This window comes from Herpailurus yagouaroundi, unplaced genomic scaffold, assembly GCF_014898765.1.
Source record: "Herpailurus yagouaroundi ecotype Mexico unplaced genomic scaffold, PumYag 160, whole genome shotgun sequence".
Lineage (NCBI taxonomy): Eukaryota > Metazoa > Chordata > Mammalia > Carnivora > Felidae > Herpailurus > Herpailurus yagouaroundi.
The window spans coordinates 23,853,975-23,879,372 of record NW_024412401.1 but is presented as its reverse complement, the minus strand read 5'-3'; the positions used below and the strand labels follow the sequence as shown (position 1 = coordinate 23,879,372).

Genomic DNA, 25,398 nt, shown 5'->3' with positions numbered 1-25,398 from the left:
TTTTTAAAGGCAGATTCCTAGATTTTACCTCCAAAGAAAAGATTGCCTTATAAAGTTTTTATTTTTATTTATTTATTTTGAGTGGGGAGGGGCAGAGAGGGAGAGAGAATCCCAAGCAGACTCCGTACTGTCCGTTTAGAGCCCGACAGAGGGCTCGAACTCACAAACCTTGTGATCATGACCTCAGCCAAAATCATGAACCAGGTGTTTAACCAACTGGGCCACCTAGGCGCCCCAGAAGGTTGCCTTATAAATTACAAATAATCTTATATAACTCTAGAAAGGATAATAAAAACCTCAAATCATATAATAAAAGTGTTACATATTTAAATTCCTATTTTCCAGAACAAAAAATTTTACCTTTGAAATTTAGATGTGGCAATCTACATCAGTGTCTCCAAATCTGCTTTGCATCTCAGTACTAGTCACACTTGGTAATGCATTTTTTTTTCGTGATTATCATTAGATAATGATATCTAAGGTCAGGAGGGCAAATACATTTCCACACTAGTCTGTCCACAAATTAAGCAATACTATCACTTTCAACACCACCATCTAGTGGCAAACACAGCTATTACGGTGCCAGTTTCACAGAGTGTATATAGCTTAATTGTTCTCAAACTTGTTTCTGCAGACACACAGATTAACAGCATTTCCCCTGGAAACAGATAAATGGCATTCTTTTCCAAATTTTCATGGACAGACGACAGAAGAATATTTATGAATGTGATCAATTTTAAAGTGTGTGTGTGTGTGTGTGTGTGTATGTGTGTGCGTGTGTGTGTTTTCAACCACAACCTTCTCTGTCAATCTTTGGCTCCTGCTGGTTATTTTCTGCTAGTGATCTATTACTCCATAACAAATAAAAAGGTTTAGCGACAGCTTTTCATGGTTGTTTGTTTAAAATCTGTGGATTTGCATGCTTTTGAATATTTTATATTGCAAGCCATTTATTCTCCCCACCACAAACAGGATAAAAAGCCCATATACAGAATTACATATGCAGAGAAACTTGATATAGGTGAGAGATGACGTTACAAGTAAGTAGGTAAAAGGATAGTATTGTTACAAGGATAACTGGTCATCGCATGGGATGAAAATACGATTCTATTTGGCCCTTTTCAGAGCTGTCCAGAAACAAAGATTACAATCTCTTCTATGTACATGGCATATTGACCCTCAATTTCATTCTCGCTTCAATTCCCGCAAAGTATGGAGCACACAAAAAACTCCCAACTTACCCCCTATTCCAGTGTGAGGCTCCCCATCCATTAGACTTTAAATAAGGTTTACTTGGGGTTCCTTGCTGACAATACATCGTTTTTACTGTGGAAAAATTGAATATACATAAGTATAAATAATCATCTGTGTATTCCTACCACGGAAGAATTTCTAACATTTCCCAACATCCGATAATTATGCTAATGTGGTAACTGCATATATCCATCCTTTTTCTTTAAAAATTCGAGAGAGACATCTTAGTGCATAAATCGTCATCGAATGTCCCCACTGGCAAGCAATGGAACGCGGAGTCGCTGACTGGCGGGGAATCGCAGCGGATCCGCTAAAGTCAACGGAGGCCGGGCAATGGCTTCAGCGCTCCAACCCTAACCTTAACAGGGGCCGCCAGCGCCACCCGCAGTGAGTTCGCCTCCCTCTCCGCGCCTGCGCCAGGCCCTGAGCCCGCACCACCCCGCCAGCGCGGCTTCTGCGCAGGCACCAAGTTCGAACACAGGAAGCGGAAAGTCTGCCGAGTTGGTTCGGCACCTCAGTGAAAAGTAGCCATGCGCGTCTTGGAGGAGACAGGGCCTGAGGCCACAGCGACCCCCTGCGGGTGCGTGAAGCCGGCTTTGGAAACAGGTAACTTCTAAGAGACCGGCGGTTCCGCACCCAAAAGAGGCCTAGGCTCAGGCCTCCGACTTCAGTGCAGAGAGGGTCGTAAAATGTGAGAACTTGAATCGAAGTGCGTCATTGTACTTACCGAAGCCACGGATCACGTGCACCAGCGACCACGTGATTTTGCTGAGGCGAGCGGGATGATGTCATCTGTTCTGGGTAGCTGTGGTTGGCTTGGTTTAGGCGTGATGGCCGGAACAGCCACGTGCAGTGTAACGGCCTTTCTCTCAGGGGGTTCTTGCGCCTGTGGGAGAGATAGGATGTGAACGTTGGTGTTAACGCGCGTTAGGAATTAATAAATGCCCCAAGAGAGAGGCCTCCTGGGCTGTAGGAATTGAGGAGGGAGATGTGGGAAAGTTCTGGGGCGGAGAGACGGGAAATCTTTTTAAAGTGGGCCTGGAAAGATGGGCATGGGTTTATTTTCCCTTCATCATAGCAGAATATTACTTTTAGAAATTAGAAGCAAATGGAAGAAAGTCAAAGTCCACCATCATCCAGAGAAAACCACTGTTAATATCTTGGTGTCAACCAACCATACTTCTTTCAGTGCATGCACGCTAGAAAAATGAATTGATATGTGACCCCATTGTTTTGTAACTTCTTTCTAAAACAAGTTTCATATAAATCTGTGACCATTAATAACTTTAAGGGATTGCACATTATTTTTCTTTAGAGATGTGTTCTAACTAACCAGTTCGCTATTGCTGGACGTTTAGGGTACTGCCAGTTTTCATTGTTCTGAAGAAAATTGTTAAAACTAAAATCTTTGTGTGTGTTATAAATGTTTAACTTAGATTAAATTTGCTAAAAGTACTTCTACTTGGTCAGAGGTTGTGCTCATTTTAAAAAGTTGTTGCACAGTGCCAGATTGCAGGCTTATATTTTGACAGGAAGGAGCAGGGCTCAGAGGTCTACATAGCATGGGATGGGGGAGCTGTAAGTCTGAAATACTGGATGGATGGGGGGCGGGGGTGGGTGGGAACCGTTGTTTGGATTCAGGATTGTAGAGAACCTTAAATACCAGTGTAAGAAATAGAAAGTCTCTTAATGGTGAAAAGTGGAAAATTTAAAGTTAGAGGGTAGCGGGGCGCCTAGAGTAGCTCCATTGGTGTAGCTTCCGACTCTTGATTTTGGCTCAGGTCATGGTCTCATGGTTGGTGAATTGGAGCCCCCCAATGGGCTCTGCCCTGACAGTATTGAGCCTGCTTGGAATTCTCTCTCCCTCTCTCTGCCCCTCCCAACTCCCCTGTGCTCTCTCTCAAAATAAATAAATAAACCTAAAAAAAAAAAGGGGGTAGCATAAAATTAAGGAACAGAATCTAGAGGATTGGTGTAGTGTATTTTAACAGGGACAGGGACCTACATGGGGGACATGAATTATATATAAGGGTAATTTAACAGTCCAAGCCAGAGGTCAAGAAGACCAGAATTACCTTGTGTACAAAAACTCTGCATTAATAACTGTTGGTTTTTCTCTTATTACACAGTTAATACAATTGTAATACCATTAAAATGAGGGAAAGGCCTAAGTAAGAGCTTTGAAAAACACTCTTTGCTGAGCACGTGGTGTTATACTAGGTGCTTTAAATATTTTTTCCACGATATTGAAGTATTGTGAGATTCTTCACAACTGTTAATTCCACTATGATAAGAGTTCTTGTTGTTTCTTTTACCCAAACTTAGCTCAGTGTCTGGCAATTGTATACACCTGGAAAGTGTTTGTTAAATGAAAACAGGACACAGGGATCCCAACTTACTAGGTTAGGGCTGTTTTTTTGGCCATTTTTCTTTATGACATTTTAGTGGAACTCTAGAGACTTGTTTGGCCTCCGTTTCTTCATCTTTAAAGTATTTATTGTCTTTATTCCACAGGAACATGGATAAGGATAAACAAAAGAAGGCCTGTAAACATATTGGAAAAATATTTAAAGTCCTCAAAAACATACACAGTATGGAAGTATCGTAGAATCATAATATTGAGAGAGAAAAAGCAAGCCTGGGAAGATAACATGTAGTTTAATACCAGTTTTTATAGAGTTCAAAGACAAAATAAAAATTATGTAGGCATGCATATGCATGTGATAAAATTATATTTAAAAAGCTACATTAGAAAAAGAAGTGAGTGACAAAGACCCCATTCAGGCACCTGTTTATCTCAGCAGGAAGGATGGGTGTGCCCTAGGAGAGAGACAACATTAAAAGATAACAATTTGTTGGTAAAACTCTAGTTCTTGGGATGCGTGGTGAGTACACAAGATTTCATAATATGATGCTCTAATATATATGTGTTACATATAATATTTTATATGTAGCCAATAATATAGTTTTTATAAGTGAAAAGTAAAGAAGGGTGCTGTGAGGGACACTACCAGGCCGATAATCTCACCACCTATGCTGGTAATGGAAGCTGGAAATAAAATGATGGTCTAGAGTGTCTTTATATCATCTCTTAAAAGAAGTTAGTAAAGCTTTCATGAAATGTAAAGAAAAAAAGTTATTTGTAAATTAGTTGTGGATACCTTGGACTTTAAACCTATATTGATACTGGCTAGCCAGGTTTCCTTCTTTTTTTTTTTTTAAATTTTTTTTTAACGTTTATTTATTTTTGAGACAAAGAGAGACAGAGCATGAACGGCGGAGGGGCAGAGAGAGGGAGACACAGAATCGGAAGCAGGCTCCAGGCTCTGAGCCATCAGCCCAGAGCCCGACGCGGGGCTCGAACTCATGGACCGTGAGATTGTGACCTGAGCTGAAGTCGGACGCTTAACCGATTGAGCCACCCAGGCGCCCCTGGGTGTCCTTCTTTTGCAAGGAGTTGCCACTTAGGAAAAAAAAAAGGGTTTCTAATTATTATAAAAAGTTCAAATATTATACAAATTACAAAGTCAAATATAAAAATAATCCAAAAATCTCACTATCCATTTTACATGTTATCACATCCATTTACCAAAATGTTAACATTTTGGTGAATATCCTTCCAAATAGTTTTCTTAGCATACATGTACATATTTAGGTGAATGTATAAACAAACTTTCATAAATGGGATTATGTTCTTTCACTTTTTCAATTCCCATTTTAATCAGGTTAGACTTAAACAATGCTTTTTTCCATGTAACATGAATTTTTTGAGTATCTACCCCCGTGCATGCAATATAGACAGTGAACACTGCAGTAAACAAGACAGAAAAACTCCTGCCCACAGGGAGCTTACATTCTAAAGGGGCAGAGAGCTACTGGACAAGCCTAATCTGAAATCTACCCTGTGTCTAGACATTTTAGTAGTATGATCCCATGTACTCCCTTTATTGCTTAAACAACTTTGTTTTGTATGTTCTGTTTTTAATTGAATGCATCCCTATTTGGACACGTTTTCCCCACTATCCAAAAGTAGAGCATCCCTACAAAATGTTTCATAAGCTGAAATGGCATAATGCAAAATAGTTACCATTAATTTATATGGAAAATATTTTGAGCATTCCTCAGTGCAAAAAATAATCTCTCTTAGGCTTTTCTGTTACCTGAGGACACATCTTGCTAGTGGATGCACAAAACAAGATAAACCACAGATGCTCACAGACAAAGTTCAAAAATCTAGTGTCTTGATGCTCAGATGCTTCCTGGGGAAGGACCTGGGTGGGGCCGATCTCACACCTTGAGGTGCACCCTGCATCTATAACAGATCTCTGCAAAACAGATACTGAACAGTATTTTCAATTTTTGCCTTTTTTGGTAAAAATAAACATTGGATTTCTTTTGATTAGCAAAAACAGGTACTAATGTAGGTCTTTTGTAAATGTGCAGTGGCTTACTGCAGACTTCTGAAAAGCATGAGGATATCTGTATACAACCTCTGTCTCCTTATCTTTAATTATTCTTTGCCTTATCTTTCATACTCCAGCCAAGCAAACTAGCTTGTTCCCTACATGTGCTATGACAGTTCTCATTTAACTTTGTGTGTGTGTTATTCCCTCTGTAGTAAATACCATTTTAGCCCTGACCAAAGTCACATGCCTTAGAAAATGGTAACATAGAATTTGATTTATGGTCATAGTAGAACAGCTAAAAGTGCTCCCTGTCTTTCTTTTCTTAGACCTGTACTCTTTCTGGCTCATCATCCAAAGGGATATAATAATGTATATGTAAGAATGAGGCTATTTATATATATTCATGATACTATATGAATCATTTTTAATAGTTGCATAACACTTGGTAGATGTTAAAACTATGAAATCAGTGCATTAAAGAAAACATGTTTTCCTACATCTTTATTTGACATTTTGACTAATGATTTCTTACCTGATTTTCTTCTGTAGGGAATCTTTTAACTGAGCCAGTTGGCTACTTGGAATCCTGTTTCTCAGCCAAGAATGGTACTCCAAGGCAGCCATCTGTTTGTAGCCATTCGCGAGCTTGTTTGAGAATTCGGAAGAGCATCTTTAATAATCCTGAGCATTCCTTGATGGGCTTAGAACAGTTTTCTCATGTTTGGTAAGTTGTTTTATAATTAGAAGTGGTTCTTGGGGCCAGAACTTGCCCTTGAGTAAAGTACTCCAGTTGAAGGCAATCTTGGAGTCTGCCATCCAGACCATCCTTCCTATTGCATGGAATTCACGTACCATGTTCTCACACGTGATTGTCTGTATATCTTGAGCAACCTCATGGAAGCTTGGAACCCACTGAGGGGGCATGTTCCATTTGCAGTTGGTTCTAACTATAATAAATGCCTTCTGTCGAGCTGAAATCTGCAGACCTTCTTGATTCTGCCTGTGGGTACCTATTGTCTTCTGGACCAGGGGTCAGCAAGCTACAACCCATGGACCAAATACATCTACCTCCTATCTTTGTAAATATGTTTATGGGAACACAGCCACTCCTATTCATTTATGTATTGTGTGTAGCTGCTTTTGTGGTTTAGCGGCAGAGTTGAATAGTTACAACAGAGACTGGTTGGCCTGCAAACCCTCAAATATTTACTGTTTGACCCTTTACAGAAAAAGTTTGCATGACTCTACTCTAGACCCATGAAGAATTAAGTCTATTCTTCCTAAAGACAAAAGAGCTTTAGAAATCTGGATACTTTAAATAATAAAGTGTTACCTATATTAGGACCTGTGTTATACTAGTGTTACTGATTGTCACTTGGAATTCTGTCTCTGTCCATTCTTCCTCACTCCAGCATCACCAGTATGGCTTGGTCTAATTTTAAAGTGAAGACCTAAAATTAGGTATTTATTCTGAAATAGTTTATATTTCACGTTAATTTGGAGATGTGGGTAGAGTAAAAACATGAGTGTCTGACCTAGTTTGTAGGATCTTGGTTAAATTAATTAAGTTAAAAACATTTACTGATATTAAAAAAATGGGTCTGGATCTATATAAAGAGATTTTTCTGTATCCCTCCTATTTTTCTCCTCTCTCGTCCTCACCCCCTTACACTCTTCAGAGATTATTGTTGTTAACAGCTTGGTGTATATCCTACCAGGCTTTTTCTTTTCCTTTTTTAATACACATAGAAGCATATACATACACATTGGGAGTGGGTGTTTGTTTTAAACAATGGAATATGTTTTCTTCACTTAACAGTATATATCATGACAGTACATAGAGATTTATCCTTTTTGCTTTGATGGCTGTCTGCTTTTGGAAAATATGGGTATACCATGATTTGACCATTCTCTTGCTAATGGATAGTTATTTTGGTATTACAGTAATGCTGTAACAAACCTTCTTAGACACAATTCTTGACACTTGGGTATTTTTTACAAATAGGGTATCAGAAATGGATATCGAGCTAGAGGGGGTGCATATTTATAACTTTGGAGAGCTACTGCCAAATTGCACTTTAGTAAGCTTAATTTATATTTCAAAGATGTATACAAATGACCTTTTCTCTGCGTTCTTGCTGACACTATATGTTATCAGTTTTTTTTTTTTTTACGTTTTTGCCTGACAGGGAAAAACAGTATTTTATTTTTCAGTTCAATTTCTAAATTATTAGGTTCAACATCTTTTCATATGGTTGCTATTTTTTACTCTTTTGTGAATTGTCTATTCATGTTCTTGGCTTAATTTCTTATGAGTTGTCCTTTTCTTTGTGATATGTAGGAACAGTTTATATACCACAGACATTAACTCATCATCCACTATACAGGTAGCAGACCTTTTCTCCTGAGATGACATTATGTAGTCATAAATTTAATGAATTCAAATCTGTTGTTTCTCTTCTTGGCTTCCTTCTTTTGTGTTTTGTTTAGGAGCACCTAGTCAAGTTATTTAACATTTCTGAGCCTCATTTTCCTCATTCTTTTTTTTTTTTAAAGACACACTTTTTTTTTTATATTTATTTTAGAGAGAGAGAGACAGAGACAGAGACAGAGCATGAGCAGGGGAGGGGCAGAGAGAGAGGGAGACACAGAATCTGAAGCAGACTCCAGGCTCTGAGCTGTCTGCACAGAGCACAATGCAGACTTGAATCCATGAACCGTGAGATCATGACCTGAGCCGAAGTCGGATGCTTAACCAACTGAGCCACCTAGGCACCCCACAATTTCCTCGTTCTTAATGGGGATAAATTACAAATCTTACACTTGTTAAGAGAATTAAATGAGTATAAAATTGTCTAGCATACTGCCTGGCAAACAGAAGGCATTTACTTCGTAAATTTTGCTCATTTCGGCACTTGACAAACATTTGCTAAGTTCCTACCATATGCCAGTAATTGTGTTAGAGGCAAAGGATATGGAAATAAAACTCTGCCTCCCTTCAGGGAATCAGAATGGTATTTTCCCCCTCATTGCTTACATTTTAATACCATTAAAAGCATTGTTTCAGTTCTAATTTGTGGGATTAAAGATTGTTTCCCCTCAAATCATTGTGATACATTAACTTGTGTTCTTTTCTCACTCAGTGGTTTGGTTTATTTTCAATAGGATTTTGTTTGTTTTTCACAAAAATGGTCATTTGAGCTGTAAGGCAAAAGTGCAGCCTCCTAGGCTGAATGGCGCAAAGACTGGAGTTTTCTCCACAAGGAGCCCTCATCGTCCCAATGCAATAGGATTGACTCTGGCCAAGCTGGAAAAGGTAGAAGGTAAAACATTTCCTTTCTACTTTTATCTTTTTATCCTTACCCAAAAGAAGTCTTCTAAAGCCAATGTAGTATTCACCACTGCCTGTTACTCAGATGATTACCAATGGTGCGAACCCCTGAGAACTATCAGACGTTGAAGAAAATGAAATGACTCAAGGAATGTTACACTTAGAAATCAATGCTCATAGGATGCTCAGAGTCTGATTATATCATCACATATGTCAGAATTTATTAAGTTATTTTAAAATAATGAAAGATTTCATAATCTTTACATTAGTAACCAAATTTTCTTTGACTTGGAGTACAATAAATACAAAATAATTCAAAAATAATTGGTCACTTTCAGAATTAATACACAGTAACTGGTTGTATGTGGAGATATGGTAAACACACAGGGTGGTGTTGTATTATTTCTTCCTTGCACCTTTGAGGAACTGGACGTGCATCATGGCTGTAGCACCACTGTTAACTCTGATGTGTGGCAAAGGATCTGTGATGAATCTCACTATAATATTTAATACCGGTCAGATTGTGGAAGTACCTGTGTAGAATATCAGATTAGTCTTAACTGTGTGTTCATATATAGCCTAGTTAATGGACCATACATTTTTTGGAAGCATCCCTTTCTTTTTTTTTTTTTCTTATTAAAGTATAAATGATATGTTAGTTTCAAGTGTACTATATAATTCAATATTTATTTATTTATTTATTTATTTTTCAACGTTTTTATTTATTTTTGGGACAGAGAGAGACAGAGCATGAACGGGGGAGGGGCAGAGAGAGAGGGAGACACAGAATCGGAAGCAGGCTCCAGGCTCTGAGCCATCAGCCCAGAGCCCGACGCGGGGCTCGAACTCCCGGACCGCGAGATCGTGACCTGGCTGAAGTCGGACGCTCAACCGACTGCGCCACCCAGGCGCCCCTATAATTCAATATTTATATGCATTGTGAACTCATTATCGTAATAAGTCTAGTAACCATTTGTCACCATACAGAGTTACAAAAGTTTTTTTTCTTATGATGTGAATTTCCAAGATTTACTCTCAACAACTTTCAAATATATGAGACCGTATTATTGACTGTAGTCACTGTGCTATACATCACATCCCCATGACTCATTTATTTTACAGTTGGAAGTTTGTACCTCTTGGTCCATTTCAGCCATTTCACCCATCTCCCCACCCTCTTCTCTCTGGAAGCCACCAATCTATTCTCTGTATTTTTGAGTTTTGGTTTGTATCTTTGTTTTGTTTGTTAGTAAAGCATCCTGTTCTTGAATCACTCTGACCTAGTAAGCACATTTGTTAGGCAAAAGATGAAATAGGTATACTGGGAATCAGAAGACCATTCCAGGCCTTAGCTTGCTTGTTTGTAAAATGGGCTCAGGAGCAGGACCTGCCCTCTCTGGAACTCCATAGTATTTTTTAGGATCTTATGAGACAAAAGTTCTAAGAGTAGTTTTTGGGCTGCTTAGTACTAAATAGGTAAGACCAGTTATTTTGTTTGTTTTATTCCAGAACTTGAACTTCCTCTCCTGGATTGTATTCAGCTGGGCCTTAGGGAGGTTTTCCAGGAAAATTCTGTAGCCAGTTAAACTTGAGCTTTATCAGTTTGTGATAGCTAACCAGCTTGGGTAGTAGTACTGGAACATTTTATGATCATTCATGTAACCCACACATATTTTCTGAGCACTATAAATGTGCCAGGCATTCTTCTAGGTGCTGAGGTATAGTGGTAAACAAATCAGATAAAAAATCCCTGCACTGCAGAAGAACTTAAAATTCTAACAGGGAGATCAAATGAGAAATGTAAAAGGCAAATACATTAACACTGTAGACATTCTTAACAAATAAGTGTTATGGTGACTTCTAGTATTTATGTGGTGCTTGACAGTTTGTAAAGAGGGTTCACGTATGTTCAGTGTCTCTTTGGGCTTGATAGGGTAGCAGTCTTACTTCCATGGATGAAGGAACTGAGGCTCTTTGATGTTTGATAATTTTCCTAATAGCATCCAGCCAAGTGGTTGTCTGACTAAATCCCATGAATTTTTACCCATGTTACAATGCCTTTCCTCCTTCTGCAGACGTTGTTAGGCATAATCCATCACCTAGGAAATCCAAAGTCCTCATTCCAAGGTTCCAGGCTCATTCACAGTGAGCATGTTGTAGAAATCAGTTTCCTGTGTTGGTCATGTTTACAAAAAAATTTTTTTTCTTAACATTTATTCCTTTTTTGAGAGAGAGAGAGCCAGAAAGGCTTTGTAGAAGAGATGTTATATTAAGAGCCTTAAAGAACATGCAGGAGTTTGACAAGTTAAGAAGAGGATGGGTTTCCAGGTAGACTGAAAAGGGTGTTTTGGTACCAGGTATCAGAGAGCCTGGCGTGTAAGAGAATTGTGAGTAAGCTTGGTGAGACATAAAAGGATGGTGTTAGTTTATAATTGTTTGCACTATTCTTCATTGTTATTATTTCTAAGACGAGGTATTTTTCACATTATAGGTGGAGCCATATACCTTTCTGGAATTGACATGATTCATGGCACACCTGTCCTAGACATAAAGCCCTACATAGCTGAATATGACTCACCACAAAATTTGATTGAACGTTTACAGGACTTTAATTTACAGAATAACCAATATAAGCATCCAAACACGCTCCAGTCTGGTGGCAAGACTGACAGCTGTGACCAGCAACAGCTCTCAAGGTATGATAAACCACAACACTGTGGTCACACTGAGGAGAAACTTAAATGTGCCGAAGACAGAACTTCAGGAGAAAACTATATGAAACGTGACAGCTCAACACAAATCCGGCGAAACTCCCCTAAGCACAGGGAGATAGTGGGGGATTTGGGTGTCAAATCCAGAAGTGATCAGAGTCCAAGTGTGGCAGAAGAGCAAATCGGCCCATATTTCCTGGAGAAGAGCTTCTCAGAGGAAGGTACAGAAAGGAGGCAAAGGAGAGGGAAAGAAGCAGTGATTTCACAAGGAAGTAGTACAGAGGTCCAGCCTGTGGTTCTTCACGGCCGTCCCAGGAGGGCTGATGCAGCCCACTGCAGCGTGGTCCCCGCGTGGGTGAGAGAGGCCCCTGTGGCCACCTTGGAAGTGCGGTTTACTCCTCACGCAGAGATGGATCTTGAGCACCTCAGTTCAGGAGGTGTACCAGGTACTTTCTGTTTCTTATTTCTGAATGAGAGCTTTAGTCAAATTTGGTATTTCTGAGGGCAGTCATACAGCATATTTGTCAGGATGACTGGCCGTAAGAAATGCAGGAATATAAAATAATATTTGGGCAACACTACCATCTGACGACTTCCATTCAGCCATGTTGTTCAGTACAGTGAGTCCCAAAACTCAGTAAAGTGTTTCTGAGAATGGCTGTTGCCTCATGAGGTGGCTCGTGATTTAAGTCCTCTTATCAATCTGTTACAGTAGTTCCTGGGGTTTTCAAACAGCATTCAGAAGCTAAATTATGCTTGTTCTATACTTATGTCAGTTACATTTTTTCATCTGTTTTACTGTCTGACTAGAGAAATATCCCATCTTATTCCATCAGGTGGCACAGAGCCCAAGAGTAAGAGGTAAAGGGTCTCTTAGCACAGTTATTGTCACCATAAAGTCCCAGCCCTAAAGACATACCTTTCACTGTAGAAGAGGGGCCACAGGGCTTTTATTTGGAGCATGTTTACTTTACCACATGGTTTTTAACAAACATTGTAATCTGGTTTCCCCTGTCCACAGCAGATCCCGAGCAGCAATCTAGAGTGAAGGAAGGGGCTGTTAAGAGGTAGCTGCAGTGATTCCAGTAAGAAGTAGCCAGTTAAGTTGCCAAGAGTGTGTCTGATTTCATCTGCCACTCCAGGATGTGTTTCTCGTTCTTCCCTAATGCTTTGTGTTTAAACAAAGCATTTAATTTTTAAATTGACCTCTGTATTTAAGAAGTTCTGTTTATGGGGCACCTGGGTGGCTCAGTCAGTTAAGCATCCACCTCTTGATTTCGACTTGGGTCATGATCTCATGAGTGCAGAGCCTGCTTGGGATTCTCTCTCTCTCTCTCTCTCTCTCCCCTTCTCATGCTTACTCTCTCTCTCTCAAATAAATGAATAAAAAACTTAAAAAAAATTCTGTTTATGAAAGTTGTTTCATCATTGTATACAGTTGATGGGAGGAGGAAGGTAAGTTTAAAAGGATTTTGTGATAGAACAAAGAAAGCAGTGCTGCCTGGAAGATACTTTGTATTTATACTTACCCTTTGGCCTGCGGTTATCAGTGAATGCTTCGTACTTTGGAAAGTTTTATCTTTTTCAAACTCTAGTGCTATGTGTCTGAGAGATTACAGTATGCCTTATTGATTTAAAAATATGATTAAAAAGAAATTATGAAATGTAACTTTATAACAAGGACTGATTTAGAACAGAATTTGGAGCCAATACAGAAATAAGAAATGACCTCAGGAAGTTTATAGTCTAGAAAAGAGAAAAGATATTGAATGGCAGCGTGTTGTGTGTGTTGGGGGGGGGGGGGGGTGGGGAGGATGTGGGGATTGGTGCTGGAACGGAGTGTTGTGGTCACATGAGGCAGAGAAGGATTGTGACTTGGGGAGCAGAGGGGAAATCTGGGAAGGCTTCCTGGAGGAAAAAGTATTTGAGCTAAACTTGGAAGGTTTAGTTGGCAGAGAAGTGAGGTGCCAGGTGAACAACCAAAGGCCTGGAGCTTTTACCAGTTACACTGTTACTCAAGAGTGTGATGTTTTTAAAGCTCCTCTTTTTTGAGTGGCCTTGGAGTCCTTTTATGAGCCATGCAATAAAGGAATATTAGCACTGCATAATTGGTCCTTCTTTTTCTTGATTTTGTCTTTGTTTTTTTAAATGATTCTGTGTGATCAGCATTTGAATTGGTTGGTCTTTCGTTTTTGACCAAAAATTGAACTTCATGGCTTTACTTACAAACTTATTTATTGGACATAGCCCAGAGTGATTTTTGGCTGTTGTCTAAAAATTGAATTTACTTTCAGAAGAATAAAGATCTACCACCACTCCAGACGATATTTTGAATAGGGACAACACTGTTTAAATAACATACCCTCCTGGAAGGGCCCAGCCTTCATTTGGATGTATGTTATGTTGTAACTATTAAAAGTTAGGTCACAGTTGGGGCTCCTGGATGGCTGAGTTGGTTAAGCATCCGACTTTGGCTCAGGTCATGATCTCGCGGTATGTGAGTTCAAGTCCCGCGTCGGGCTCTGTGCTGAAAGCTTAGAGCCTGGAGCCTGCTTCAGATTCTGTGTCTCCCTCTTTCTCTGCCCCTCCTTACTCGTGCTGTGTCTCCTTCTCTGTCTGAAAAATAAATAAACATTAAAAAAAAAAAAGTTAAGTCACAGTTAATTTTTTATTTAAGTTTTGTACATACTGTATTTTTAAAAATTATAATACATCCACAATTATATAAATGTAGGAAGTTTGCTACTTAACAGGGTTAAACATCTTTTTACCTGAAATATAAACCTGGGTGGCATGGGGTGGCTTGTTCCCTAGTGATGGTGTTCAACTTTCTCAGCGTATCTGTTTTGTCATGTCCTTGTTCCTTAGGGAATGTGGTGTTACTTTTTTTTTTTTTTTTATGTTTATTTTTGAGAGAGAGAGTGCAAGCAGGACAGGGGCAGAGAGAGGGGGACAGAAGATCCAAAGTGGGCTCTTCACTGACAGCAGCGAGCCCAGTGTGGGCTCAAACTCGCGAACTATGAGATCAGGACCTGAGCCGAAGTTGGACACTCAACCGACTGAGCCACCCAGTCGCCCCTGTGGTGTTATTTTAAGTAGGGGTGTGACACCAACTATCTGAGGCACCTTCTCTTACCTATAGCTGGAGCTCTGGGTATATGTGGGTTTAGTCCTCTTTCTTGTGGCTTTCTGAGAATGCTGGGACTGTGAATGCATTTCCCTGACCATACTTCCTTTCTGAGAAGAAAATGACAAGGAATTGAATTACAGTCTGTGTTGAGATTAGATAGAAGATTTTGTTTAGCACATGAAAATTGGGGGCATGCATAAGTTTAATCTAATGATAGTAAATACTACTTGAAAGTGACATTCTGTGTAATGACTGAATAGATTGGCAAACCCAGTTCATTTTACGTGATCATCAAGGAACCAACCAAACTCCACATTAAAGTTCACTGTAATGAAATTTGACGTGCATGACTTTCAGCATTAAGTTGTATTATTCTCATTGCAGATGGCAGTCAGTCTTCATTTAAATATTTTCAATCAGCAGAGGAAGCAAGGCACGCCATTGAGGCTGTGTTGTCAGCTGACCCTCGGTCTGTATATCGACGGAAGCTCTGCCAGGATCGCCTTTTCTACTTTACTGTAGACATAGCGCATGTCACTTGCTGGTTTGGTGATGGCTTTGCAGAGGTTCTAAGGATCAAGCCAGCTTCGGAGCCTATTCAAATGACTGACCCTACAGAATCCTTGGTGTCTCTGGGATCGTAAGTAGCCTCTATCGTGTGTTTTAAACAGCCTAATTGACTTTGGATGGGGCTGTTCGATTATCTGTATAAGCTAACGATGTGCCGCCTTTGCAAAAAGAAGCAACACTTTGTGATCTCATTGCTTTGATTGATTTGGGTTGTTCAAAATATTTATTTGAAAAACCTATATTTTAATAAAGTGAGAGATGTAAAATTTAGAGAAATTGCCATATGCTTTTCAGTTGGTTAATGTTGAAGAATCCAAAGGTGTTGATGTCTCATTGATTTCTGAAAGAAGCTGATTATTCTTGGCACTTGGTAAAACTGGGCGGAGAGCATTCTAGCAGGAACTTACAAGCTAAGGGGATCTGTTCAACAATTCATACTGGTTTTCTTGTCTGGAATAGCTTGACCCCTCTATTTTATTTTAAATCAAACTGAGTTAACATTGTTTTAAGAAACTAACAGATCTGGGGCACCTGGGTGGCCCCGTTGGTTGAGTGTCTGGCTTCAGCTCAGGTCATGATCTCACAGTTTGTGAGTTTGAGCCCCGCATTGGGCTCTGTGCTGACAGCTCAGAGCCTGGAGCCTGTTTCGGATTCTGTGTCTCCCTCTCTCTCTGCTCCTCCCTTGCTTGTGCTTGCTCTCTCTCTCTCTCTTTCTCTCTCAAAAATAAATAAACATTTTAAAAAAATTAAAGAAAAACAAGAAACTAACAGATCGAACACAAGTGGTTATAAAGATTTTTAGAGATTAAACCCCTGTATATCAGAGACTTTGACCCATACTCATATATATGTATGTAGTATGCATATATTTAATCCTGATTCCAAAATAGAGACTCTGGGGGCGCCTGGGTGGCGCAGTCGGTTAAGCGTCCGACTTCAGCCAGGTCACGATCTCGCGGTCCATGAGTTCGAGCCCCGCATCAGGCTCTGGGCTGATGGCTCAGAGCCTGGAGCCTGTTTCCGATTCTGTGTCTCCCTCTCTCTCTGCCCCTCCCCCGTTCATGCTCTGTCTCTCTCTGTCGCAAAAATAAATAAACGTTGAAAAAAATTAAAAAAAAAAAATAGAGACTCTGAAGTTTCTCTGGAGGTCTTTGTATCAGAAAAGAAAGTCACTCCAGAGGTCCAAGAAAATAACTTAATTACCGGGTTATTTCTTACTTATTGTGTGAGTATTTACTGAAAAGCTACTGTGGGTTAGGTTTTGGTGATAAAAGGAGATAAAAACAAGATGCAGTTCTTGTTGCAAGTCATAGTTAGGGGAGGAAGAAGACATAACCACATTATTTTATTACAGTTAGATAAATATAGTAATTAAGTCTGTTCATGGTTCCTGTGTAGTACCATGTAGGAAGCAGTTGTAAGAATGTATTGCCTATAGGTGATTTTAATGATGTGATCCCAGATAACTGAAGATTTATGATCAGCATAACCAAATTAGATACCTGTCAACATGACAGGCTTTCCTAATCACAACTGTAAATCTTTTTTCTTTAATTTTTTTTTAACATTTATTCATTTTTGAGAAACACAGAGAGAGAGAGCATGAGTGGGGAAGGGGCAGAGAGAGAGGGAGACACAGAATCTGAAGTAGGCTCCAGGCTCTGAGCTGCCAGCACAGAGCCCGATGCGGAGCTCGAACTCATGAACTGTGAGATCATGACCTGGGCCGAAGTCGGACACTTAACCAACTGAGCCACCCAGGCGCCCACAACTGTAAATCTTAATAGCTGATTGGTCATGGTTTTGAAATGAGTCCTGCTGCCTGTAGATACTTGCACAGAGTCATTTGTGGCTGATGACACTGCACTCTTGAACCAAACTGGATTGCCTTTGAGGTTACTTAGAACCTCTTGGGGAAGTATCTTTAACTTGATTTTTAAAATCTCTTTATTTTGAGATAATTACAGATTCACAGGAAGTTGCAAAAATAGTGTAGAGGCCATGTGTACCCTTCACCTAGCTGCTTCCCATGGTAACATCTTACATAAACTGTAGTATAATGTTAAAACTAGGAAGTTGACATTGGTATAATCTATCTTTTATTTCGAATTTGATGCCTTTTCTCTTAAAATTATTTTGAGACTAAATCAGGGCTTGAAGCACAAAATGTTGATATTTAATATTGAAAAAATAGTCGGAGGATGATAACAACCAGACTTCTAGCAACAGGACTGTTCAGTTGTTTGAGATTTTAATATACATTCTCAGGATTTTAGAACTAAAATCCTAAATGTAATCCAGGTTAGTTCTCTGCCCACTTACCAGTCTCTTCAGTATTCCCAGTGTTTGGCCTTTAAGCCCCCACTTAAACCCCTCAGTGATGATCCTTCACCCATGCTCTTTGTAGTTCATTATGTATGATAGTGCTCATTATTAAAATACTCTTCCTTTCTATGAGATAAAGTCTGTTCCCTGATAACCACTGTTATGTAGCGGGGCCACATAACATATGGCTGATCGTGCCCTTGTGTTAGCCTGGCAGATATTATTCTAGCTCCCTACCCCTCAGTCCTGTCTCTCTGCTGCGCCACCCCCCCCCCCCCGTTTCCTTCAGCTCTTTCTCATTTAACATAATGTTAAGCCTCTCCCCACTCCCAATCTTTGAATCCCCATGTGAGCTTTTGTCTCTAGGTATGTATTTTCAGTGTCCTGTTGTGAGGCAGTTTGGATCTCTAAGTCATGAACTTCCATCCCTCATAAAGAGAAATAGTTTGAAGTAAGTCTTATATTCCTTTTCATTGTGGGAACTTTTCCAGAAGAAGGAGGTACAGTACTCTGTATCAGCCTTAAATTTTAGCCTTTGCTTTTTGGTGCCTGTAGGGGGAGCCCTTGATAACTGTTTCTTTTCATTTCACTCACCTGGAGATAAATTCCAGTTATTCAAGCTGTTTAGGTAATTTTGGCTTTCAGCCCACTTGCCCCAGCTTTCCTGAACAGTAACTTCCACAAGAAATACTGATGCTTGTCAGTCTCTTATAGGAATAGATTAGAGGATGTGTGGCATTTATTAAATCTTTAAATTGTAGCTTGGCTTAAGGGCTGGCATGGATTATTTCAGCATGTGGAGGCTGTTCACAACCAGAAAGACTCATTAGCCAAACCCATGAGCATGCATATACATGGTATTCATGCTTTTTATGTATTTGTGACTTTTTCCTTTGGAGAGAAGAAAATGGAGCTAAAGATACAAATCAACCTCTTGTTGGTAGTTTCCTTTTTGTGATAGAGTCCCAAAGAAGGCAGGTGAAGACTCAGTAATGAAATCTGTATCAGTTACTGAACTTCTTTCCTGTCCTTGGCATGAGGGTACATGCTTTTTCATACATTGATCAGAGGTTAAGTAACATGCTCAAGCTCACACAGCTGGTCAGCCATGCATGGAGGATTTCAACCCATCCAGTCTGGCCCCAGAGTTGGCTCCCTTCCCAGCATGGCTCTGCTGCCTTCCCCTTGCAGATGCAGATGCCTAGCAAACCATGCTGGTTTATTTGACGGGTCAGCAATTTCATGTGCTTAGTAAGTGTAGGACACTTAGAGTGATGTTCATGGGAATCCAGCCACTAAATGAAGAACAGGGGGAGGAATGAGAGTAGAAATGCCCATTCCAGATCTCTGTGGGACCTCTTGGGAAGTAGCATGGGAGATGTGGAGAACACTGACTTTGGCCTCAGAAACTTCAAGTGCTGTTTTCTGCTCTGCCCTGTGCTAGCTTTGTGACCTACGGCAAGTCATTTTACCCATCTCCAAGTTCCCACCCTTTGTTGTTCCAAGGATAATGCTTGGGAAGGTATTTTCTAAACTCTTCAGTGGTCTACAAATTTAGGTAATATTTACATTGTGCCTGTTATTACTGACACCCTTTCTGGCTTACTTGCCTGGACAAGCAGACTCAAGGGAACCAAGGGGTCCTTAAAATACAATGTGTGGATGACCTCTGTTTTGTTTTAATTACAGTTTTTTTGTTTTTTGTTTTTAGTAAGTAGACTTCATACCCAGCATGGAGCCCAACACAGGGCTTGAACTCACGGCCCTGAAATTAAGACCTGAGCTGAGATCAAGTGTTGGATGCTTAACTGACTGAGCCACCCACGTGCCTCCAGAATTTTTTTAAAGGACTCCTGTTAGCAAGTTATAGGATATTTTGCTAAGGGAGATATCACAAAGTGTCCTACCTTAAAAACCCAGGTGACATTAAGCCACATGCCTAGGGCAACGTCTTCCTTCCACCTGGCCTTCCCTTCTGGGATTGCACATGAGCTGCCTTCCCTGCCTGTGTGTACAATCAGAAGGCCAACCCCTTTCTCACACATGATCCTCTCAAGTGTCCTTGGTCTTCCACCTTCTTTCCTGATTCCAGCCCAGATACTTCAGGAAAATCTCTGCATTTCTTTTCTTTTTCCTTCTTTTCAAGTTTTTATTTAAGTTCTAGTTAATTAACATGTATGACAAAATTGGTTTCAGGTGCAGAATTTAGTGATTCATCACATATATCTGTATTTATTTTATAAGAAAATAAAATTGTAGTCATGGTATGAAATTATTAAGGTAAGTTCTACCTCTTTGACAAAGAAGAAGCAAGTCATAAGGATTAAAGCTCAATGAAATATGACAGGGTTTTTTTGTTGTTAAAATAAGGCTCCTGGGCGCCTGGCGTGGCTCAGTCAGTTAAACGTCCGACTCTTGATTTCGACTCAGAACATGATCTCACAGTTTGTGAGCTTGAGCCCCGCATCAGGCTCTGTGCTGACAGCCGTGCAGAACTTGCTTGGGGTTCTGTCTTCCTTTCTCTCTGCCCTTCCCCTCTTGCACGTGTATACATGTGCTCTCTCTGTCTCTCAAAAATAAACATTAAAAAAAAATAATAATAATAAAATAAATAAGGCTCCTAATATAGGTAGTCACCAAATGACTCTCCAGAATCCACTCTATTCTACTCTGTGCCTTCTCCACCTTTGTAGGTTCTAGCAGGTGCAATTCACAGAGAATTCAAGGGGTCGGTCAGTGCATGTGACTGTGAACAGGCACAAAAAAAGCCTTTTTGATGTGCATAGGAGGTAAAAATTCAGTGATCCACTCTGTTTTTTGATGGAGGGGGCCACTTGTCCAGTGAACTCTCATACCACACTAACCAGTTTTGAGTCAATGTGTGTTTGTGTTATGCTGACAAAAAAGGTAGGATTGTATATAACACAGTGTCATCTACCTGTGCTGCCTTGTAGATCACTTGAGAATTCTATCAGATTCTTTGCTAAATCATGCAATTCAAGATCTATAAACCTTTTTTATTCAGTGATAACAGTTTTTATTTAAAAAAAAAATTACCCGCATGCTAAACACTGCAGAACTAATAATTCTTCACATTGGTAGAGACACTATGGTTTACAAAGCAATTTAAAGTATATTATCTCTTTTGGCATCTTAAACCCATTATGGGTTAATCTTGCTTCTGAGAGCTAAGCTTGGCACCTAACTGCTATTTAGAACAGGGGTCCGCAAGCTATAATCTAAAGGCCGACTTCGGCCCATGCCCTGTTTTTGTGTAACAGCCTAAGAGCTAAGATTGGTCTTTACGCTTTAAATTTTTTTTTTTTAACGTTTATTTATTTTTGAGACAGAGAGAGACAGAGCATGAACGGGGGAGGGTCAGAGAGAGAGGGAGACACAGAATCTGAAACAGGCTCCAGGCTCTGAGCTGTCAGCACAGAGCCCGACGCGGGGCTCGAACTCACGGACCGTGAGATCGTGACCTGAGCCGAAGTCGGACGCTTAACCGACTGAGCCACCCAGGCGCCCCAACATTTTAAAAAGATTGTAAACAAAAGCAAAAAAACAACATGTGACAGAGAGTGTGGCCTGCAGAGCTAAAAATACTTATATTTGGCCCTTTGTAGAAAAGGTTTGTTGACCCTGATTTAGAATATTACTCCTCTGAAAAGATGTTTTGAGTTCCAGAAAGGTTATTTACAAATTAAGTTTTTGGGTTATTACATGCTTCTAAATCAGGGATTACCTATGTTTTTGAAAGGACCTAGTCATATAGCCATGTGAGAAAACTTACAAATATGACATAAGTACCATGTATGTTTTAAAATATCCTATTTATATGTATAAAATGAGGTTGTACAAATCCGTGTTTACACACATGTAAAACATTTCTGGAAGGATAAATAAAAATATGCTAACAGTGGTTGCCTCTGGGGATTGGTCTCTGGGAGCTCATTGGGGAAGGGAACTTTATTCTCTTCAGTATGTTGTGGGTTTTTTCTGGTCATGAACACATTATTTTTATATGTGGAGCATAAGGAGAGTAAAATGTCCTAACTAAAATAAGTTAGATTTCTACATCTAAATACATAACAGTGTGCCCTCCTCCTCCTGCCCCAAATCTGGTAAATACAGTTAGAGACATTTTTACTTTTTCCTGGAGCATCACATGTGGATCACAAAACCAGAAACGGCCCTGGTCACACATCAGCTGTGGAGCTGAGCCACTTTGGGGCAGGTAAACTGGCGGGGCCTGAACAGCTTGTCCCTAAGGGTACACTGACATCTTCTGTTCTTCCAGAGACAGGGTTTTGGGTAAGGCATTGTGCCTATAGGTAGAAGACAAGCACCTGTGTGGATGGTGTTGCTGGCAGAGGGCTGAGCCATGGAGAGCACCTTAACCCAGTACTCACCAAGCCTGTGCAATTCATCCAGTCTGGACTAAGGGATAGGTCTCTGCTTGTAGGATCCATTCACTCATCAGCTCCACCCACTGTCCCTGTCTACTTGTATTATTTAGTAAGCTCACACACTATGTGACTTGGTGGGGATTTCTGTTCCTGCATCCTCAGAGCTGGCCCTTACCCACTGTCAAAATGGAAGCTCAGTCAGCAAGAGAGGAGAAGCTTGGAGCTGGGATCAGCTGTGCCCACTGGGTCAGGAGGCTGTGCTGAGGTGGAGGTAGGGCAGACTAGAAGGAAGGGTAGGCTGGCGTGTTGGCAGGTGGCAGAGCAGAGCCTGTGTAAGGGATGGAGTAGGGCTGTTGACTTATTTGGAGGCTCAGGCTCTGCCTGGGTTGGGGAGGAGTTGGGGTCTGAGAGGCAGAACCAAGTCCCAGAGGGGTTAGGCAGGTTATCCAGGGGAGCTCAGGGACCCATCATATCAGAACTGCTTGAAGCCTGCTTGGGATTCTCTCTCTCTCTCTCTCTCTCTCTCTCTCTCTCTCTCTCTCTCTGCCCCTACCCCACTCACTCACATTTTCTCTCTCCCTAAATAAATAAATTTTTAAAAACTTTAATAATAATAAAAAAAACAGCTGATTTTTCTTTCTTAGTTCTTTGCCTAATGTCCTATCTTTGCCAAGATAAACAGTCACATTGAAAGATACCTTTAATATAGTCAGACAACACAAGTATAGAGTGCATGCAAATGACTATAAGGGGAAAATAATTGACATAAAATTAATGAAGCCAAGCACAAAATATTCACTGGGTCATAAGGTGGGAGGAGCTTCGTCATCAGGGCTTGCCCTTCTGTTCTTCCTCTGGGGAATCCTTCTACTGCCACGTGAACAAGCCCAGGTTAACCTGCTGGATGATTCTCTAATCATGGCTGAGTCTCAGCTGACACCGAACCAGTCACCAGGCATACAAATGAAGCTGTCCTACGTCGTCTGGATCTGAGTTGTCCTAGACCAGAAAAACTGCCCAGCCAATACATAGAAATGGGAAAAAGTGTTAATTTAAGCACAAATTTTAGGGTTATTTGTTACAAAGTGAAAGCTAGCTTTTGTGTATTTAGCTACCACACTCTTGAGGGGAGCAGTAAAAAGCTGATTTATCTAACAGGCGGGGTTAACATGAAAAACTCCTTAAATGATGAAAGGGTCTTTACAGTAGTATAGATTTTTTTGATAATAGTAATGAAAGAGTAAATAAATAATGGCTAATGTTTATCAAGCACTGTGGGTCAGGTATGGAGCTTTACATGGATAACTCACTGTGGGGAAAGATACTACTATTTTTTCCATTGTACATATGAATAAACTGAGGCTCAGGGACAGTTAATTACTTTATAAGATCACATAGCTAGGAAGGGGGAAGACTTAGGATGTAAAGCCTGAGTCAAACTGCAGAACCAACATTCTTAAATACTAACTTCTTAAATACTAGGAGAATCTACAAATGGCAATTCCATTAAAAAAATGAAAAAGCCAGAAAGCCACCTCTTTCGAATCACATCTCTGATTTCTGGATAAACAGAAAATCCATGCATTTGTTTCTGCTACCTGCTAAAATCCCAATAAACGACAGCAAAAAGGGAAAATAAGCCCAAAGTAAGCAGAAGAAGGAAAATAGTAAAGATCAAAGCAGAAATCAATGAAATAGAAAACAAAAAAATAGAGGAAAACCAAAAGCTGCTTCTTTCAGAGCAAAAAATTGATGAACTTCTGGCCAGTTGGATTAGAAAAAAAGAAGATACCAGTTAATAATACCATGAATGAGAGGTGACACCTCTATAGATTCTACAGAAATTTAAATGGAATATTATGAACTTTAATATAAAAGATACCAATTATCAAAATTTGCTTAACAAAAAATAAATAACCCTTGTATCAAACTGAAATTATAGTTAGAAACCTTCTCACATAGAAAACTTAAGATGCTGAGGGTTTCACTGGTGAATTCTATCAAATATTTAAGGAAGAAAAATTCTAATCAAACTCAGAATATGAAAAAGAATGTTTTCCAACTCATTTTGCAAGCCCAAAGTTACCTTGATACCAAAACCAAACAAAAATATTACAAGAAAGAAAACTGCAGATCAATATCTCCCATAAGTATAGTTGCAAAAGTTCTAAACAAAACTTTAGAAGATTTAATCCAACAATATATTAAGGGATAAAACATCATGACTGAGTAAGATTCATCTCAGGAATGTGGGGTTGGTTTAACATTTAAAAAAAGCGATCAATGTAATTCACCATATTTACAAACTAAGAAAAAAACATGGTTTCAGTAGATGCAGAAAAAGCATTTGACCAAATTTAATATCCATTCCTGGTTCAAAAACCCCTCAAAACTAAGAATAGAAGGGAACTTCCTCAGTCTGATAAAGGGCATCTACAAAATACCCACAGCCAACATCATAATGGTGAAAGACTGAATGTTTTCCACCCCGAGATCCAGAACAAGGATATCTACACACACCACTTCTATTCAATATTGTACTGGAGGAACTAGATGATGCAGTAAGGCAAGAAAAAGAAAGAAAAGGCATGCAGATTAGAAAGGGAGAAATAGAAGTTTCCTTATTTACAGATAACATCTATGAAGAAAATTCTAACCAAAAAAAGCCACTAGAACTAATAAATGAGTTTAACAAAATCATGGAATATAAAGTCAAAAAACAAAAATAAATGTATCTCTATAAGCAGTGAGCAATTAGAAGTTTAAAAATACCATTTAGATAAAATTTCTAAATACATAGGGATAAAATGTATTGAAATATGTGTAATGCCTATATACAAAATTATAGGACACTGATAAGGGAAATTGAAGAAATGGAGATATCTACAAGGTTTGTGAGTCAGAGGACACAGTATTATTAAGGTATCAACTCCTCAAATTGATTTATAGATTCAAGGAAATGAAGTAGGCCGGCTATCTAAGGCACGGGGCACTTCAGCGGGAAAACCCTGAGGCTTGCTCTGCAGCATACCTCCAATATGAGCCTCAGTCCATCAGCAATCTGCTCTTTAAGGCTCGGCCGTCCCACATCTTGGGCAACCAAAACTTGGAGTGGGGGCAATACTTCATCACTGGAGCCCCTTGACCACTCAGATATTCAATTTCTGAGCATCTCTCAGCTCACTGACTCTCTGAACATCTTCCAGTTGTGACTTAGGAGCTGGAATCCTCTTGGACTTCACTATCTCTCTGGACTATTTGA

The 25,398-nt window shown here is 39.8% G+C and overlaps 1 protein-coding gene and 1 long non-coding RNA gene across 3 annotated transcripts in view; one reads left to right on the top strand and one right to left on the bottom strand.

Annotated features, from left to right (window-relative positions):
* Window positions 1-1,615, bottom strand: part of LOC121034718 (uncharacterized) — a 36,315-nt gene extending 34,700 nt beyond the window's left edge. The window contains exon 1 of the long non-coding RNA XR_005792575.1: window positions 1,242-1,615. This is a non-coding gene — a long non-coding RNA (uncharacterized LOC121034718). The remainder of the gene's footprint in view (window positions 1-1,241) is intronic.
* Window positions 1,616-1,714: 99 nt separating this feature from the next.
* TRMO (tRNA methyltransferase O) lies at window positions 1,715-15,674 on the top strand. 2 transcript variants are annotated; one of them, XM_040481786.1, is made up of 5 exons: window positions 1,715-1,860; window positions 6,210-6,384; window positions 8,826-8,983; window positions 11,483-12,148; window positions 15,217-15,674. In XM_040481786.1, exons 1-5 carry the CDS (start codon window positions 1,785-1,787, stop codon window positions 15,474-15,476), a joined length of 1,335 nt encoding a protein of 444 aa, XP_040337720.1. In that variant the 5' UTR covers window positions 1,715-1,784; the 3' UTR covers window positions 15,477-15,674. The 2 variants fall into 2 exon arrangements, with proteins under 2 accessions (XP_040337720.1, XP_040337721.1); XM_040481787.1 differs by lacking the exon at window positions 15,217-15,674 and adding an exon at window positions 12,727-12,946 and having other exon boundaries at window positions 1,716-1,860.
* Window positions 15,675-25,398: the final 9,724 nt, after the last annotated feature.